The sequence below is a fragment of the Lepidochelys olivacea genome, assembly GCF_965140295.1.
Source record: "Lepidochelys olivacea isolate rLepOli2 genome assembly, chromosome: 6".
Taxonomy (NCBI): Eukaryota; Metazoa; Chordata; order Testudines; family Cheloniidae; genus Lepidochelys; species Lepidochelys olivacea.
In genome coordinates, this window is record NC_140416.1 from 30,839,762 (window position 1) to 30,858,965 (window position 19,204).

The 19,204-nt window shown below is 41.0% G+C and overlaps 1 protein-coding gene across 1 annotated transcript in view; it reads left to right on the forward strand.

The window, feature by feature from the left end:
- ZNF143 (zinc finger protein 143) overlaps nt 1-19,204 on the forward strand; it is a 74,541-nt gene that overhangs the window by 15,927 nt on the left and 39,410 nt on the right. The window contains exons 3-9 of the mRNA XM_084632338.1: nt 640-732; nt 1,083-1,166; nt 1,408-1,488; nt 4,960-5,156; nt 6,264-6,338; nt 14,543-14,662; nt 16,657-16,732. Coding sequence (XP_084488464.1) covers nt 640-732; nt 1,083-1,166; nt 1,408-1,488; nt 4,960-5,156; nt 6,264-6,338; nt 14,543-14,662; nt 16,657-16,732 — 726 coding nt within the window. The remainder of the gene's footprint in view (nt 1-639; nt 733-1,082; nt 1,167-1,407; nt 1,489-4,959; nt 5,157-6,263; nt 6,339-14,542; nt 14,663-16,656; nt 16,733-19,204) is intronic.

The following is a 19,204-nucleotide window of genomic DNA, read 5'->3' on the forward strand; positions in this document are numbered from 1 at the left end:
AATCTGAAATTTGATTTAATTCTGAAATGAAATGATTGCTTAATTAAAATAACAGTTGTGTTTGTAGTATAAAATCTGATTCCAATCAAATTAAAATACAGCATTACTATTTTGGATTATGTAATTTCAATTTATATGTAAATGATGTACAAAATAGACTCAGTTTTACAGAAAGAATGGTGTTTTAGGATTGATATTAACATGTTGATGCTTTCTTGGCCATGCTTAATATTTATAAAAGAATAAAAGCTTTTGTCTAATTACTATATTTTATTCAAAATGGTCTTTTATGTGTTAATGACTGATGGTGCACAGAACAATGATTTACATTACGTGCATGTAATACTGCCATTTCTCATGATTTTGTTGAGTCTTCAATATTAGGTGTTTTTCTTAAAGCCCCAGTTCTCAGGCCATTTTATTTCATGAGAATTTTAGCTTTTATTTAAAATAAAACATTTTAGTTCTCATGCTTATGGATAAAAACTTAACAATGTGACCTCAGTATATCCTAAAGGTTCAAAATCAAAAGGCTAATACAAAGCTTTTAAGTCCATCCCATGATTTTTTGGGGCTTGACTCACAATTTTAGAGCGTATGGAGTTGGCAATATTGTAAATAAACTTTTTCCCCCAATAGATGGTGACAATTTAGAAAACATGGAAGGTGTAAGTTTGCAGGCAGTTACGCTTGCTGATGGCTCCACTGCTTACATACAGCACAATTCTAAAGGTATGTGCCTGACTAAAAATCAATAATTCTTCACTGTACATAAGTACGGCCATACTGGATCAGAGCAAAGGTCCATCTAGTCCAATATCCTGTCTTCTGAAAGTGGCCAATGCCAAGTGCTTCAGAGTATTCAGTGTATTTATTTGCTTGTTTGTATAGTACCCAGTACAATGGGGATCTGGTCCCAATTTAGTGTTTTTTATCCCAGGATCTCAAAGCACTTTACACATCCTAATACTGTGGTTAATACTTTTGTTCTATGAAATACTTTATTCCAGAGAGTTTCAATGGTATGGTTTAAAATGTAACATGTCATATAGGATATTTTACATAAATATAATGTATTCCAGATGGTAAATTAATGGATGGCCAGGTCATTCAACTAGAAGATGGCTCTGCTGCCTATGTTCAACATGTATCCATGCCAAAAAGTAGTAAGTATATTACATCCATGAGTATGTTTTTAAATATTGACTGCACTGGTATAATATAGTATAGTTAGAACCAATAAAACATTGTTACAATAATTTCAGATGTCCAATACATATACTTTTATTATTTGAAGGTTAATATTTTTAGTGACTGTGGTTTCTAATCTGTTAAAACATTAAATCAAATACATTTATGATTGGTGATGCCTAAAGTTATGCTCTCCACCCTCCCTTCCCCAAACAGGGGACAGTCTGCGCCTGGAAGATGGACAGGCGGTTCAGCTGGAAGATGGAACGACTGCATTTATTCATCACGCTTCAAAAGGTAAACTGCATTTTGAAGTGTGATTCATTATATTATGAAACAATTTAATTGTAATTTCTCTTCTAGAGTACCACTTCTGACAATATGTTTAGATTATGACCATATTTACAAGTATTCTTATTGTAAATACTTGTTGCATTTAAATAGGAACATCTGAAAACAGCTGAGTTGAGAGTGGTTCGATTTCCTCATTCAGAATGTAGTAGTAAATGGCTGGATCAGAAGATTGCTGGGCATTTCTGTGTGCTATCCTAGAATCTTAACTTAGAAACAGTCATGGTACTTCTAGAGAATTTAAACCCTTGTATGAATTTCAAGAAAGACTGGACCTGGAAATGAAAAAAGGAAACCAGAAAAAAGCAGACATAACTTGAATGAGATTTTTGAGCTCTAGGGATATTTTAAATACTCTAAAAGAAAAGGAGTACTTGTGGCACCTTAGAGACTAACCAATTTATTTGAGCATAAGCTTCCGTGAGCTACAGCTCACTTCACGAAAGCTTATGCTCAAATAAATTGGTTAGTCTCTAAGGTGCCACAAGTACTCCTTTTCTTTTTGCGAATACAGACTAACACAGCTGTTACTCTGAAACCTTTAAATACTCTGTGAGTGAGATTTGATACTTTTTGGAAGACCTATCAATGTAACACACAAAGAACACCTTAGCTGACAGTCAAGTATGCACATTTATTTTATTTTAAATTGAGCCTTAGATTGGCCTTCGAAAGAAGGGAAAAATAATGTCATACCGGTACGGGTGTACTTCACTAAAGGACTTGGACAATATATGATCTTCCTTCTCCTTCATTGTCACATTAGAAGTCGTACCTTTCTGTATCCATATACTTTCCAAATCTGACACAGGAGAGTGATTATTTCTAGACCTTATGGTTGTGAAGAAAAAAATATGGACTGAGTATAAACTGATGTTTTGCTGGCTTCTTGAGTGTGTGGATAGGAAGATAGCCGTGCATCTGGTCAGTTTTCACTCTGGTGTATCTTGGGAAAACCATAAACAATAGAGTCTTGCTAGTTTCATTTTTCTACTAAAAACCCTGAATCTGGTACACTTCATAAGGTGAAAGTTAGTTAATTGTGTCATTTGCATATAGTACATAGTATGCAGTACTTTTATTCATTTAAATTGCAGTGCGGGTATGATATTTTAACCCAGACCAGTGAGGGGTTATGACACAACCTGCCCTGTAACTCTGCATGCTTTCAGTGCTGTGGTACTGTGGCTCACAGCCCTGACACCAATAGCCAGTGTTACAAGCGTGCAGGTCACACCCTGGCTTCCACCACCCAGTTATTTTTGCAGTGATCCAAATACCCACCCAGTCCCAAATTTACCCAAAACTGTCTCCGTGTGATAATTTGCTGAGGCTCCCAGAATTGTGAGTTACTGAGTTACTCTTCTGAGCCTCAGCAAGTGAGAGTTTTGCTACTGCTAAGCTATGTGACAATTCTCCTGCCACACCAGCTTGTCTGCCTTGCCAGCAAACTCCTCAGGACTCTGCCAGTCCAAACTTTGCCTTACAAGTAAAAGTGAACCCCAACTCCTGAATTTCCCCGAGACATCTCCCTGTAGTGTCCAGCTCTCTTCTGGAACACTCACAGAAGTTAAGTTTGTTGCTGCTGTAAAGAGAATAAACAGCAGTTCATTAATTTCACTGCAGTTTGACAAATGCTCTTATTTCATAGAATTGATTTAAAGTAAAAGTCAAACAAGTTTATTAAACAAAAAGTCATAGGTTTAATGATACCAAGTTTAAGAAATAAAGACAGAAATGGTTACAAACAAACAAAAGTAAAAATACACTTCAGGGACAGGTACTTTCTAAAATTAACTTTTAATCCTTGCCTAAGCAGGTTTGTCACCAATATTCAGTTCCCAGAGACTTCAGCCCTCTTGCTTGAAGGACTCAAGATTCTGTGATTTCAAGAGCTCAGGCCCCTTGAATCCGCCAAGTGATGGACCTATGGGGTTCTTTCCCCCTTTCCTTTTATAGTCCAGTTAACCTTTGAAATGTATTCTTTGGAAAGTAAGTCCTGCTGGGATTTAGACACCATGCTATCTTCCTAAATTTCATTGGCCCTGCTTCACAAAGCAGGAAGGCTTTCCAGGGGTACAGTTTCCATTCCCCTGCTGATTTGTATGTAAATTGAGCTTCCATTGTTTTTATTCCACACTACTTAATTTACATTGGAGACAAATAGGTAGCTGCCTTCCCTCTATCTGGGAGAAAACCTGTTTCTCCCTGTGTGTGGTCACAGACTTGAAAGCATAAGAACAGTGAGTATCTATAATTTGTTATATAGTGTTAATGCATACATTTTACATTGATATTAATCACTAGTGTGTCACAGGCTTTCATAAAAGCTCTTACTCAATACATTTGTATAATACAGTAATATTGTATACAATCAGCTGATTCAACTGCTTATATTTGAGGTTCAGACCCCGCTGTCTTTATATTTAAGAAGCTATCTCCCCACTCGTTAGTTTGATGGCCTTTTTTACCTTTTATATAAATGTGCCTTCATTGTCTCTGCCTGGTGACCAGGCAGGTCAGACAAGCAAATACACATTTCTTTATCTATGGCAGACAGTGTTTATGCATTGATTGCCAAACGCCTTTTAAAAACATAATTCAGGCACATATTTATAACTCTGTACATCAGACAAGAATATTAATAATCAGTGAGTTATTAGTTTTCCAGTGATGTATTACATGATGATGTTTGGGTATATGTCATCACAGCAATGTTAGGTGTAGTGAGTATGTCAGGCCTATCAAGAGTTGCTGACACAGAGTAGTGAATCACCAATGGGACTGTGTGTCACAAAGGTTTTGAGGGGAGTGACAGCACAGGTATTTTCACCCTGATTGGAAGACTTACTCCTCAGGCTAGTAGATATTGGGTAAATGTTTCAAGCCCTACATCTTTATATGATCTTAATATTGAAATTATTGTTGTGGTTGCTTATTAGGTTCCCACAGATTACTCGTTTCTGTAAACAGTGCCATATGCAAAGTGTTTAAACCTTTATGTAAAATTAAAGTAATGGCAAAACATTGCTTTAGCCGTTGAAAGGATGCTTGGGTTCTTAGTGTAAAGGAAGCAGGTATACAAATCCTAAAACAGAGAGTATCAACAATTAATTGATCACTAGAGAGTAGAAATTTCAAAGTGTATGGTGTAATACTTTGTAAGTAAGAGCTAGGCTGTAATTGTAATTGTAATGCTGTTTATAAGCGGACAGAAATAGAAGTATTTTGGGGTAAGTAATCATTTACAACAAATTCAACCTGTGGTATTGATAGCAATTTTCTAAACTATTGTACTCATCAGTAGCATTTTAATGTGTATTGATAATTTCACATATGTGATGCCTTTATATTGGAGAAATGCAGACTCTGATATTCATTCCCTGTCTTAACAGTGTTTTTAATATTATTTCTTAGACAGTTATGACCAGAGTGCATTACAGGCAGTCCAGCTGGAAGATGGAACCACTGCTTACATTCATCATACAGTTCAAATGCCACAGTCAGATACCATCTTAGCTATTCAAGCTGATGGCACAGTAGCAGGCCTTCATACGGGAGATGCTACAATTGATCCAGATACCATCAGTGCTTTGGAGCAGTATGCAGCTAAGGTACATTATAATACATTTTATCTGTATGTAGTTTCTTTAATATATAGCATCACAATACATTTTACACAGAGATCTTGTAAACTAAGAAATAGATGATGAGAATTAATTAGAGGAATTAGTTAGAAGCATGGAAGATGGAAAAGGATGAATTCCTAATAGACAAGGCATCACAAATAAAAGATGTAACTTCAAACTGTGTAGAGTTGAAGGTAGGGATCATGAAGTTAAATACTGAAAGTGCAGAGTGAGATAGCAAATGTGTAAGTGGATAGAAAATCAGAGGGGTATAGTAGAAGCAAATATATGGAAAACCACAAGGGTTATTTTGAATAATTTAAAAGGTGGTTTGGAAACCAGTGAAGGTAATGGAGAGTAGGAACTCCCTGAAGTTTACAAGGCATTGGATGTAGGAGGATTATAGAAAAAGGAATTGCAGTGGTTGAGACGAGATGAAGTCATGAGCTAGCTGTTGAAAGGGTTAGGGTAAGAATGCTTCTGAGCCAGGAGCTTTGGGGATAGTGTAGAAATGGTTATGGTGGATTCTCCCACATTGGAGGAATCCTTTGCTGTCTAGTTAAGCTGGTTTTACTGTCTATTTGTGCTGTTGGAACAGCTCAAAGGGGCCATTGTAAGGGCATGGTCTGGCTCTATACTTTTAAATTTGCCATCATGTCCCCTTTACTAATAGTTTCAGGAACTCCATGCACAGAACAATGCTAGAAATGTTTGGTTAGAAGAAAGATTTAGAACCAAATTCATCCCTGATTTTAGCTTAATTGAAGTAATTGGTGACCAAACTAGCTCTTGAAGTCACTGTAGTTAAATCCGGGACAAATTTGGTCCTTGCTCTCCCTCCTTAATTGAATACAACCTTAAGAAGTTCAGCACTGTGGTAGTTATACAAGGCTTTTGTTATAACATGGGGAGGATTTTACATTTTTTAAGAGCTAATATACCATATGGTAGCCATGTTTCAAGATGATGGAGTAACAGAGCTATGAATGAGTGTGCGCCCTCAGAAGCTGAGTCCTTTCACTTCTGCATTATTCACTGAAGAAAAGCAACTGGTATATAATTTTAATTTTTTTTCTTTCATATTATTTTCAGGTGTCTATTGATGGAAATGAAAGTGTTAGTAGCTCAGGAATGATAGGTGAAAATGAACAAGAGAAAAAAATGCAGGTACGTAACACTATACAATATAATTGGATCCACTGGATTTTTATTTTCTCTGTCTCTTCTATGCCCAACCGTCTTTACAGTGCAAGTGTTCACCTTCCTCATAACAGCTGGAAGCGTGCCGAATCATAGGCACTTGAACTAGCGGTGTGGGGGTACTGCAGCATGCCCTGGCTTGAAGTGGTTTCCATTATATACAGGGTTTACAGTTTATTCAATGGCTGTCAGAACCCCCACTCTACAAATTGTTCAGCACTCATGCGCCAAATATTTAGCTCTGAGCCAGGTCCTTGGGCTGCCTATCAGGAGTTCTCTGACTCCAAACCTGTGCAGATGGCAGGCTCCATTTCTCCCTTTATAGAAGAATAATTCACGGGATTTAAAAAACTTTTACAATTAACCACCATCACCAGCTGCCACTCCGCCAATGTATACAGTTTGGGGAGACAATGCCCCCACAACTCTGCCCATGGCAGGCCATCTGGGACTGTATTATATCCCAGCTTTTGGCTGTGGCCCATAGTTTCGGAGCCCCTGATCTAGACTGAACTCCTGCACATTGCAGGCCATAGAACCTCTCCCATCCACTCCTGTAACAAACCCATAATCTCTGGCTGAGCTACTGAAGTCCTCAAATCATAATTTAAAGACTTCAAGTTACAGAGAATCCACCATTTACACTAGTTTAAACCTGCAAGTGACCTGTGCCCCATGCTGCAGAGGAAGGCAGCCCCCCCCTTCCTCCTTGATCTCTGCCTTTCTGACCTGGGGGAAAATTCCTTCCTGACCCCAAACATGATGATCAGTTAGCCTCTGAACATGTGGGCAAAACCTACCAACCAGACACCTGGGAAAGAATTATCTGTAGTAAGTCAGAGCCTTTCCCATCTAGTGTCCCATCACCAGCCACTGGAGATATTTGCTACTAGCAGTGGAAGATCAGCTACATGCTGTTGTAGGCAGTCTCATCATACGATACCCTCGATACATTTATCAAGCTCAGTCTTGAAGCCAGTTAGGTTTTTACCCCTTCTACTCCCCTTGGAAGGCTGTTACTTCGCTCTTCTGATAGTTAAAAACCTTCATCTAAATTCAAGCCTAAACTTACTGATGGCCAGTTTATATCCCTTGGTTCTTGCATCAGCTTTGACACTGAACTTAAATAATTCCCTGATATTTATCCCTCTGATGAATTTATAGAGAGCAATCATATCTCAGCCTTTTATTGGTTAGGCTAAACAAGCCAAACTCTTTGAGTCTCCTCTCATAAGGTAGGGTTTCCATTCCTTGGATGATCCTAGTAATCCTTCTTTGCACCTGTTCCAGTTTGAATTCTTCTTTCTTAAACATGGGGGACCAGACTTGCACATGGTATTCCAGATGAGGTATCACCAGTGCCTTGTATAATGATACACTTCCCTGTCTCTATTGGAAATACCTTGCCTGATGCATCTTTAGTTCAGATATTTTTAATAAGCAGTGTCCATTGGTCCACACACACGCAGTTGTTGTTCTCACTGTGAACCGAGGGTATAAGGGAACTGGCATCTCTCCAGTTCCTTGTTACTGCCACATGGCCTGAGTTGGAACCTTCATCCAGTTTCTTCTTCAATTGTGTCTATATGTAAATATATTTTTAAATAGTTTTAGTATTTAACTCTTTTAGTTTTAAGTACTAGTGTGGTTAGTTAGTTGTTTTTCACTGTCCCCAGGAAATCCTTCCTGAGGAGTTAGGATTATGTCCAGAGTCCTGGAGTTCAAAAATTACGTTTCTTGTCCCCGCTACTTTTTAGTGAGCAACATACACCAACTCTGCTATTACTGCCTAGGTGAGGCTCACATCTCAGTGAAGTACAGGATTTGCTGCTCCTTCCCTCCCAGAACTCATGATGATGAAGAGCTAAGACTTAGAAAACATCTGATGGAGAAAGCCAGGAGACTCCACTCAGATCTGGGTCGGGGAGACCCCCCTGTACATCAGCCTCAGTCAACAGGCAGTGCAGGAGCTCAGGAGTCGAGGCTAAGACTTCCAAGACAAAGGAGAAGGCTTCTCTTGAGAGTAAAGGAAACTCTTACAAGCATAGAGACAAATCATCTTCTTCCAAGGATGCCCCCCAGAAAAGAGATCCCTCCTCTCCTTCAAGGTCAGGACAGTCCTTACACCTGTGTTCTGTAGATTTTGCCAGAGTAAACCTCCTTAGCAGGAGAAAGTGACCAGAAAGAGTATGGATCCCTCATTTGTGGCTTTTGTGACTCACTGGCTTTTTACAGGCCGACCATACAAGGCCCAGTTGCCAACTCAATTCCTCCTCTGTATGCTACATTCCCTGGGAATTTTTACCAATCACAAAAAGTCCTCTTTGACCATCCACAAGGTCCTCAAACTTCTTAGGAGAAACCTTAGACTCAATGAGAGCAAAATCCTAGCTACCAGTCGAAAGATTCCATGCCATGGGCAATCTCATAAAACAGGTCACCCATGGACTTCAGTTAGACTTGCCTTTTCCTCATGTGCACACCTGATGCCATTTGCCAGGCTCCATCTCCATTATCTGCATACCTTGCTTCAGTCCATCTACTCACCAGAAAAAATCAACGTCAGTCCCAATTAATAGTTCCATCCAAGATTCTAGCCGGTGGACAAAGCCGGAGAAAGTTCAAGTGGGGACTCCTTTCCTCACACCTACACCTGAGGTGAGTATCATTACAGATAGTTCCCTCTTACATGGGGGAGGTCATATGAACAATCATACTGCACAAGGCAACTGGACCCTTCGGGAATTCAGGTTGCATATCAGTTTATTGGAATTAACAGTGGTCTGTTGGGTCTGCAACACTTTCCTCCCACTCATTCAGTCATGACATATCCAGATAATGTCAGACAGTGTGTTAACTGTCTTCTAAATATAAAAAAGCAGGGAGGAACAATATCCTTTCCTCTGTGCGCAGAGACAGTCAACCTCTGGAATTGATATATCAGACATCAAGTAACTCTTTCTGCAGCATAACTACTAGTTGTGCAGAATTCCCTAGCACTGGGATCCTTGCTATTCTAGAATATCTACTTATCCTTAAGGCTTGGGTCTCTCTGTTAGCTCCTTACAGAGTCATTTAGCAGCAATCAGTGCTTTTCATTCTCCTATCAACGACTGTATCCTCTTCATTCATCCCATGACAAATAGATTCCGTAAGGGACTTCTTAAATCCTTCCCACGACTGGTGAAGCCAAGACCTCAATGGGACCTCAATGTTATTCTTTCATCTCTCACCAGACCTCCTCCTGAACCTTTAGCCACATGGACCATGACCCCTCTCTCAATGAAAGTTGCCTTTGTAGTCACCATCACATCAGCCAGAAGAGTCAGTGAGCTGGGAGGGCTCATGGCAGACCCACCATATACTATCTTTCATAAAGAAAAGGTCTTTTTTTTTTCACCCCCACCTGAAATTCATCACTAACGTAATTTCAGAATTTCACGAGAGTCAAACCATCCCCTTACCATTTTTTTTTCTTTCCCATGTGTTTGCTGAGAAGAGATGTCTTCATTCTCTTGATGTCCAAAGAGCACTGGCCTTTTATTTACAAAAGCTCATAGAAAGACATCTAGACTTTTTGTTACCATAGCAGAGAGGTCAAGATATACATGCTCAGAGTCTTTCTAAATGGATCTCTGGCTGCATTCTCCTTTGCTATGAAACTAGCTCACATACCTCCCCAAGAGAGGGTGAGGGTCATTCCACCAGAGTGTAAGCAATCTCTTCTTTATCTGTAAGAGATGTACCTCTACTAGAGATATGTAGACCAATTACCTGAAGCTCCTTCCACATCTTTACAAGACATTACGCTTCAGCCAGTCATCAACTACAGATTCAGCTGTGGAGACAGCAATATTACATTCAGCCATCACTTCTGTGACCTTGCACCCACTTCCGGTATGACTACTGCTTACTCATCTCTCAGGTGGAATACATACAGGGGCCATCACTCAAAGAAGAAAAGGAGGTTACTCGAGGGTGTTTTAGATGTATAGTCCATATTTGTATTCCATTACCTGCCTTTCTTTCCCTCTGCTGCGGATATTACTAGATTTGTAGTAGGAGAAGGAACTGGAGAGGTGCCAGTCTGCACTGCCCCTTATGCCCTCAGTTCAGAGCATGAAGAGAACAACCGCTCATGTGGGGACCAATGGATACTGCTTCCTAAAAATCTCCAGAGTCAGGAGAGCATGGTGTGCATGCGTACCCACATGTAGAATACAAATAGGGACCACGTATCTGGAAGACCCTCCAGTTACAGTTAAGTAACCTCCTTTCCCCCCACCCACTATCGTCTTCAAAGTTTTTCTCCTGAAAACTGCTAGATTAAAAAAAATTCTCTTGGGTTTCTGATTTGGGTTTATAGGCTGACTCTTGGTTTGAGGACACAGCAGTAAGGGGTTAAGACAGCAGTTCTCAAACTGTGGGTCGGGACCCCAAAGTGGTTGCAACCCTGTTTTAATGGGATTGTCACAGCTGGCTTAGACTTGCTGGGGCCGGGGCCAAAGCCCGAGCCCCACCTTCCGGGGCTAAAGCTGGAGCCCGAGGACATCAGCCCTGGGCTGTGGGGCTCAGTTACAGGCCCCCTGCCTGGGGCTGTAGCCCTTGGGCATCAGCTTTGGTCCCCCTGCCTGGGGTGGTGAGACTTGGGCTTTGGCCCCCCCACCCAGGACGGGGTCAGGCTTTGGTCCCCCCTCCTGGGGTCGTGTAGTAAATTTTGTTGTCAGAAAGGGGTCGTGGTGCAATGAAGTTTGAGAACCTCTGGGTTAAGCAATTCTACATCTAGTTTTTCAGCTTCCAGTTATCTCACAAAAGGTTATGAAGTGGCTGTTCTTTTCCTTAGAGAGACATACTGGGTATATGCCTCCAGACGCTCTCTTCGGTCTCCTTGGTAGCATTTCATTCTTCTACCAAGTGCCCCCCACTTGTCTCACAGATTTGGGCAAGGGAGCAGCAAAGGAGGCCTTGATCCAAATCAACCCTTTAAGGAGCAATGTAAAATTTCTATTCCTTTTGAAAATAAGATTGTTTCATTGAGTTCATAGTACCACTTAAAGTTTAAAAATCTTTCCAAAAGGGAAGTCTTCCCTGAGAGGTTCTAGTGGGAAAACTTGGATGCAATTTCTGAAGCTAGGCCCGGAGAAGGGTCAGGAGTCTCAATCTCTTAAACATAAGTGGGTATGACGGTCTTTCTCTTCACAGGGTCTTTTTGTAAAGAAATAGAATAAGACAAGGAAAGAACAGAGTTGCTTCTTTACTTTAAAGTTCCACAAACAAAAAAGGTAATTAAAAAAACCAATAAAAAGTCTTTCTTCCTACATCAAAGAAAATCTCTGTAATTCCTGCCGCTCCTGGCTAATGAGGACATGATTTAGATGGGGTGGAGAATTTCCTAACAAAGTGAAATTTGTGTCTCCACCCATGAAAGACAGGAAAACTACTCCTTTTCTTAATATTTGATGATGTCCTCCGAATATTCTGGTTATAAGCTCTTTGGAAAGCTAAGTCAGACAAGATTAAGATTTAAAACTGGATGTTGTCTGCATACCAAAGGCACTGGAAGCCCACATCTCACATGCCACAATGGTGTCAGAGAGCTGGGACCAAATTTTAAGTAATTTTATCCCCAAGGTATGAAAATTCCTTCACAGAAAGAAATTTTACTCTGTAACTTAGGGGAGACAGCCTAGATTAAATCATGCTATCAGTCACTCTAAACTCTACTGTTCAGGATTTCATGGATGCTGGTATGGGCCCTCTGTTTCAACAGTCAAGGACAAATTAGTATGCTACAGTTCTGTTTGATCATTAGTAGCCGTGTACAGTCAGCTGAATGATGCTTTCCCATTTCATCACCAGAATTTCTTCAGCGAGGAGGCCATAGCAGGGTAGCAGAGTAGCAGGTTTCCAATAGCAAACTTGCTTGAGAGACAAAATGTTGAAAACAATTTATTTTTCACTTTCTGAAGGCCCCTCATTAATTTTAGTTATACTTAGTAGTAGTAAAAATTGGTGAGTCCCCAGCCTGGTAGTTTCCTGGCACCAATATTTTCAGATGGTCTGTGGATGTGGTGTCTAACCTGTGGCCCTCAATGGCAACTACATTAAGAAGAAAATTGATTCTCCCACCCAGCCACAACACACAGCAACTTGGAGTCTGCTGTAACTTTGTACAGGTTGGCTTTGATTCCCAAAGAAACATATGGCAGCTGAGGAGAGCCAGGGCGCAGCATACTCCGACCCAGAATGAGACCTGATTTTCAGAAAGTGCTGAGTATCCACTCTAAAAATCAGGCCTCTTTGAGGTGTCTCTAGTTGAGGCACCCCAAAATCACTAGTCACTTGACCATGATTTCATTTAGATTCAGGTTGGTGTCTGCATGTTTATTAGAGGAATGATACATTGAAATCCTCAGCTAAACAATAAAGGTAATCATGGGCATTAGTTGTCCAATGCGGCACCTTTTTGAGCCATTAGATTGGTTATTATATAGCTATTTTTCTGGTGGTAGTAAGTTTAGTACTTAAAATTAGTGAGTTATTGGCTCAAAAGATTGGATTAATTTTGATGTCCCGTGTGTTCTGTTACTTGTAATCTGTGTTGCAAGCAGAGAATCTTATTTCATGATGGTAAAGATAAAATAGCCCTTTATCACCAGCATTTTGAAAACGGAAACTTAAACCCAGCTGTGTATTTCAGTAATACTTCTCCCAAGGAAACACTGATTTTAGACTTTAAAGGGACACTGTCAGAATAAAAATAATATTTAACAAAAATATTCCCTTACATTTGTTAATATTAGTACCTTAAATGATTAAAATGAAATAATTTTAACAATATAATTTACTCTTTCCAATTAACCTGATTTGTTTACTTTTTGCATTTTCAATTTGGACAAGGAAGACAGATTAGTTAGTTTTGCTTTTGTTTATAATGGATTTCAAATCTATTTTATGTTCTAGTTTTTATGTACCAGTGCAGTGCATTGTTCCATTGGGTTGCAAATATTGCCGGGGAATATTTAGAGCCGTGTTTTCTCTGAAATACTAATAATTTAAAAAATAAACCATATGAGTTAATATTTGGTGACGTAAACCTTTTTTAAAAAAAAGTAAATCCTAATTGGACTGTCCTGACCTGATATTTAATATTTTATTTTAAAAAGGTAAATTGGGAGTTGCTTCTGTTGCTGATTAATATTAAAAATAAAAGTTACAAGTGTCTGCAGTTGCATATACATTGTATTGTAATTTAGAGATAGCAGGCACTTTCAGAGTAGAAAGTAGGAAGCACGGCATCTGAATGTGTTCAGAGAAGCACTTCCTTTAGCACCTTTCCTATGAGTTTGGACAAGTGTTATAGTCTAACCCATTCACTTCCACTAGATTATTTACATTCTTTCTGGACTCACTTTTCATGTTAACTTTCTTTTCACTGTTTTTTGATTATTCATTTATGCCATTGTCATTTATTAGCTGAAAATAAATTAACTTCACAGGCTTCTGTGTTTTGTTTCCTCCTTTCACAACAAAATTCTGTTGGCCAAAATTTTGCAGACTGAAGTGCAATGTTACTCTTAACTTTTGAATAATTGTTTCTTATTTATTGAGCCCTGGTAGTATTCTCAGCCCCATATAAACCTATAAAAAGACCGTTCCTACCCTGAGGAATCGATAATCTAACCAAAACATAGATTACACAGTCCAAATATGCAGGCATAGAGGCTCAAGGTCTAATCTTCAAGCCAGAAATGCTTTTTTTTTTAAAAATCGTTTGTTTTTAAGTCTATATTAATTATTTGGGGGGTTATTATTAAAAAGCCTCACAGAAGAATTGTGTTTTAAGGAAAGATTTGAATAAAGAGAAATAAAGTTGCTTGGTAGACCAGTTTGAGAGGAAATTCCAATTGCAGGAGCTGCATTGAAGAAGGCATGAAGACAAGAACGGGAGAAGGAAATGAAACTTAAGGGACATTAGGGAGAGTAGGTTGGAAGGAAGACAAGCTTCAGGAGGAGAATCAGCAAACACAGCAAATGGCAGGGTGGACTGAGTCAAAAGACATCAACTAGGATTAACTCTCATTATTTCTTATTTTGAAAATCTGATTTTTGTCTAATTGGTTATAAACGTCTTAAATGATTTCCATGTTGTCATATTTGTTTTATCCTAGATTGTCTTGCAAGGACATGGAACAAGAGTGACAGCTAAATCTCAGCCAAGTGGAGAGAAGGCTTTTCGCTGTGAATATGATGGCTGTGGAAAATTGTACACAACAGCTCACCATCTTAAGGTAATTGCAGAATGAGGGTCAGTGGCTTGCAGGCATTCTTTGGTTACACAATTACATGGACAAAGGTAATGGAAACATACAAGAAGTCAGACACAAGAGCATTCTTTTTATCCTAAGTTGAGTACACTGAAATCTCCATCAATAGGATGTTCTAGATGCCCCAGTTTCTCCAAACTGTCATGCTTAGTGTTCTGCGATGAGGCCCTTTTTAGAAAGTTTAACAGGTAATGGACTGTTATCAGTGGGCCAGCCAAATACACGCCACACTTTGGGAAACGCTGCCAGAAAACATGAATTAAACAAATGCATCACAGCTGAGAACTGGGAAGACCAGCAGGAAAAAAGGTTGAATGTAAAGGTTGTCAATCTTCGGATTTTCAAAGCAGAATGAATGTAGATGTGTAAGGTTCCTATATTGCAAGTATCACAAAGTATGTCACTTTTTTCATCAAGATAGCCACCATCAGCAGTAGCCTGGAGATGCTACAATTAAATTTTAATTTCTATGTTTATATACAATGGGAAGCTCTGCTCTATCATATGAATTCTCATATTGCTGTATTGTGATCTTTAGTTCTTTAGAGCGATCAAATATTCAAAGTTGAAAAGTTGGAACAGTTCTTGTTTTTCTACTTGCTCCCTGGTTCCCTTTTTCAATCCCGTGCTTAGCTCTGGTACATGGAACGTAGAGAAGTACAGATGCCAACTAGGTTAGTCGCTTGCAGATGGGGGAGGGTGCAACCTTTCCAATGATAGTGCAGTCTAGAATCAGTCTCTCACTCCATGTGGATCTAATCCAGTGGTGGAGTACTGGCTAAATGTCTCATGCAGCAGGGGAAGGATCACTGGGAGGCGTCATAGGGATTGAGGGAAGATTGGAGTGAAGGGTTGCCAACTTTATAATTGCACAAAACCAAACACCCTTGCCCCGAAGCTCTGCCCATACCCCTTCTCCTAGACCACGCCCCCTGCTCACTCCATACTCCTTCCCTCTGTCGCTCCCTCTCCTACACCCTCCCTCACTTTCACTGAGCTGGGGCCTGAGGTTGGGATACGGGAGGGGGTGAGGGCTCCAGCTGGGGGTGCGGGCACTGGGGTGGGGCCAGAAATAAGGAGTTCAGGGTGCAGGAGGGGGCTTAGGGCTGGGGCAGGGCATTGGGGTGCAGGAGGGGGTGCGGCTGGGGATGAGGGGTTTGGGGCTGGGGTGTGGGAGGGGATGTGGTGTACAGGCTCTGGGAGGGAGTTTGGGTGTGAGAGGGGGGCAGGAGGTGGGGGTGCGGGCTCCGGGAGGGAGTTAGGGTGTGGGATTGGGTTCTGACCTGGGGCAGGGGGTTGGGGTACAGGCTCCAGCCAGGCGATGCGGCCAGTCGGAGCTGCAAAGCCAGCGCTCGGGGTGGGGGCGGCCCGCGGAGCTCCTGTGGCTGACCCTGCGCCTAGGAGCCAGACATGCCAGCTGCTTCCGGGAGATGCGTAGAGTCAGGGAATGCAGGGAGTCTGCCTTAGTCCCACTGGGCCGCTGACTGGACTTTTAATGGCCTGGTCAGCAGTGCTGACCGGAGCTGCCAGAGTCCCTTTTCAACCAGGCATTCCAGTTGAAAAGTGGACTGGCAACCCTATCAGGGTGGAGTGTAGCCCTTGAGACACACATGCACACAGCCAGACTACTGTCAATTTTGCCAGTTTAGCTGTTTGGTGACCCTTTCAGTTGTCTCTTCTGCTTCTTTACAAAAATAGGACAAATCACCTGTTTCAATAAAACTGATCAGGGCATCAGGTCAGATCCTGAAAACAGAGACATTACTACTTTTCCAGAACACATTATTATCCTATTTTTAAAAAATCATTATTATTGTTGAAAAAAAGAACACTTCTTAAGCAGTGACTTCCAAGAAGAGAGACTAAACATATAATTTTTGACAATGAAATAGTTTTTATATTCGAGAAAGCGGACAAAATACTGTATTATATCAGTGTGGTGGATGTCTTTTTAACAGGTGCATGAAAGGTCGCACACAGGAGATCGACCATATCAGTGTGAACATCCTGGTTGTGGCAAAGCATTTGCAACAGGTAATGTTTTGGGGAGTGTTTTCTCCTGTTTGCTAGGGCCTGTCTGTTTCCTTATAAGACATGTTTTTGGTAATGCAGTTTTTAAACTGCTATGCAGAAAGGCTAGATTTCAGTCCATTTATGAGAAGTGGGCATATTTTCAGCTAACATAGCTTAGTAAAGATGGAATGAGGCTTATGGAAAAGAGTATTTTGAGTGTTATTGAAGCAGAAACATAATGAAACAAAGAGATACAGAAGAAAATGTGTAATCTAGCATCCTATTGTCAGTTTCTACACTATGGACAGAAAAATCTATTAATGTGGAATAAGTTTCATGAATTAAATAAGGTGAAAATAAAAAGGCTCAACTTGCTGGCTGCAGACAAGGATATCTGAGCCTCTGATCCCCAGTTGAAAAAAAAATTTTGATCGGTGATACTCTGTGTCAAGCGGTGTGCTTGATCTGGTTCTTTTTCACCGTCGCATCAAGCAGTGACATTTCTCATAAAGTAAGTGAATTTAACAGCTCATACAGACTAGTCCATTTATGCATGACATTTCATTTGATCTTGTAAAATGGAGTGATGAGATGAGTAAGTAAAATATGGAGGATAGTAAAACAAGCAGTGGCTGTTTTAAAATGTTCTTTTCTTGGTTTTTGAATATGATTGTAATACACAGAAACAAAGAGATAGGGTTAAAAAAAACCCTGAAACTTGAAAGATTAAGAAGATTGCATGAAGAACTCCTTCCATTGTAATATAAAAAGCCTGGTTTCTTTGTAGGCATACTAATATAAGCAATACTGGGCTGAAAGGCCAACACAAAAACAACTGCACTTCAGTGACTTCACATAAATTTAGTTGCACAGTGTTCGTAAAGCAATTTTAAGATTATAGTACAAGGGTGGCCAAATTTACTGACCCTCTCAGCCACAAATGACAATCTTCAGAAGTTCGAGAGCTGGGGCGCATCTGTCGGAACTCGGGGCTTCAGTCCCGTGAGAAGCACCTGTTGGGGCTCAGGGCTTTAGCCTTGCCAGGAGCGGGGGTTTCTGGCTTTTAGCCCCATGGGAGGTGCCTCTCATTGCTTGGGGCTGAAGTCCCACTCCTGTTGAAGCCCTGAGCCCTGGCAGGTGTGCCCCGTGGGGCTGAAGCCCTGAGTTGGGGCAGAAGCCGGAGGTAATGCGTGGGGTAGGGCATGTGGGATCACATTCCCTCCCCGTCCCACACCTGATTTTTGCCAGGGTTTGCTGACCCCACTCGGTCTTATGGTGTAGCCAGGCCTTCTCCCTGCACGGCAGCTGCTGGAGCTGGCAAATTGGGAGCTGCGACCATGCGGAGAAGCAGCAGCAAACAGCTAGGAACTGCAGGGAGTGCCACTGCTTTTGCTGCTGCTTGTCCCTGTAGCTCCCAGCTGTTTGCAGCTGCCTCTCCATGGGGAGCTAACACCTGGGAGCTGCAGGGAGGGGCTGCTGAGGGTAAGAGGGGGGGATGTGCCTGGGGATGGTGACTCAAGCTGTTGGGGAGGCTGAACCTTTAAATTTTGTCCTCCCACTCTCAGCAGCCACCTGTCATCTCAGGCAGAAGCCCTTCCCCCCACTGCAGGGCAGAAGCCCTGAACTCTCCCTGCCAGTCTGGTAGGCGGAGAATGTGCGGGGTTCTGCGAGCTGCACTTTAACTATGCAAGAGCCGCATGTGGCTTGCAAGACGCAGTTTGGCCACCCCCGCTGCATACCATTGCAACAGACAGAAGGACAAATACATTACCTTTTATTTTCCTATTAATGTCTAAGTGTATTTTTGATCAGTTATTGTACCAGTTGAGCCTGGCAAACCCTGCAGATGTTTAAATGCATCTTCAAGGATTAAATGACCTGGATTTAATAGTAGTAGCTTTTCTGAGTTGGATTCTGAGGCTGTGTTTGTGTTGTAGAAGTAAGAAAGAACACAAGTTAGGGGATTGGCTAACTTGGTAGACGCACTTCATGTTTTCAAATAGTGTTTTTTAATCAAAACTTCAACTGTTACGGAGATATAGCAACAGCACATTGTAAAGTTAAATCAGGAACCACATTCTGAAAATCCATAGCCTTTGTTTAGTAGAAATGTGTGTATCACTGTGGGGCCAGGAAAGATGCATGTTAGTCTGTCTTCAGCAACTTTTTCTGGGTTCTTTGGTGCTGCATTTTTCTAGGGGACTAGAGATAGGATGCTCTCAGTGGAGGATCCTTTGCTCAGAAACTAGCCCTCACCTTCTCACTTCACCAAAACCTCCATTTTGTTGTCCCTTCAGGGCACAGCACAAGGCAGTCCCTTTAGGGCCTAATCCAAAGCCCACTGAAGTGAATGAGCCTCCTCAAGGGGGGGATGTCTTCCCATTGAGTTCAGTGGCCTCTGGATCAGGCCCTTAAATTTCTCAGTATTGTTATTTATCACAGGATTATTGCTCTTGATATTTGCCTTAGAAGGGGAGATTGTCTATGGTTATT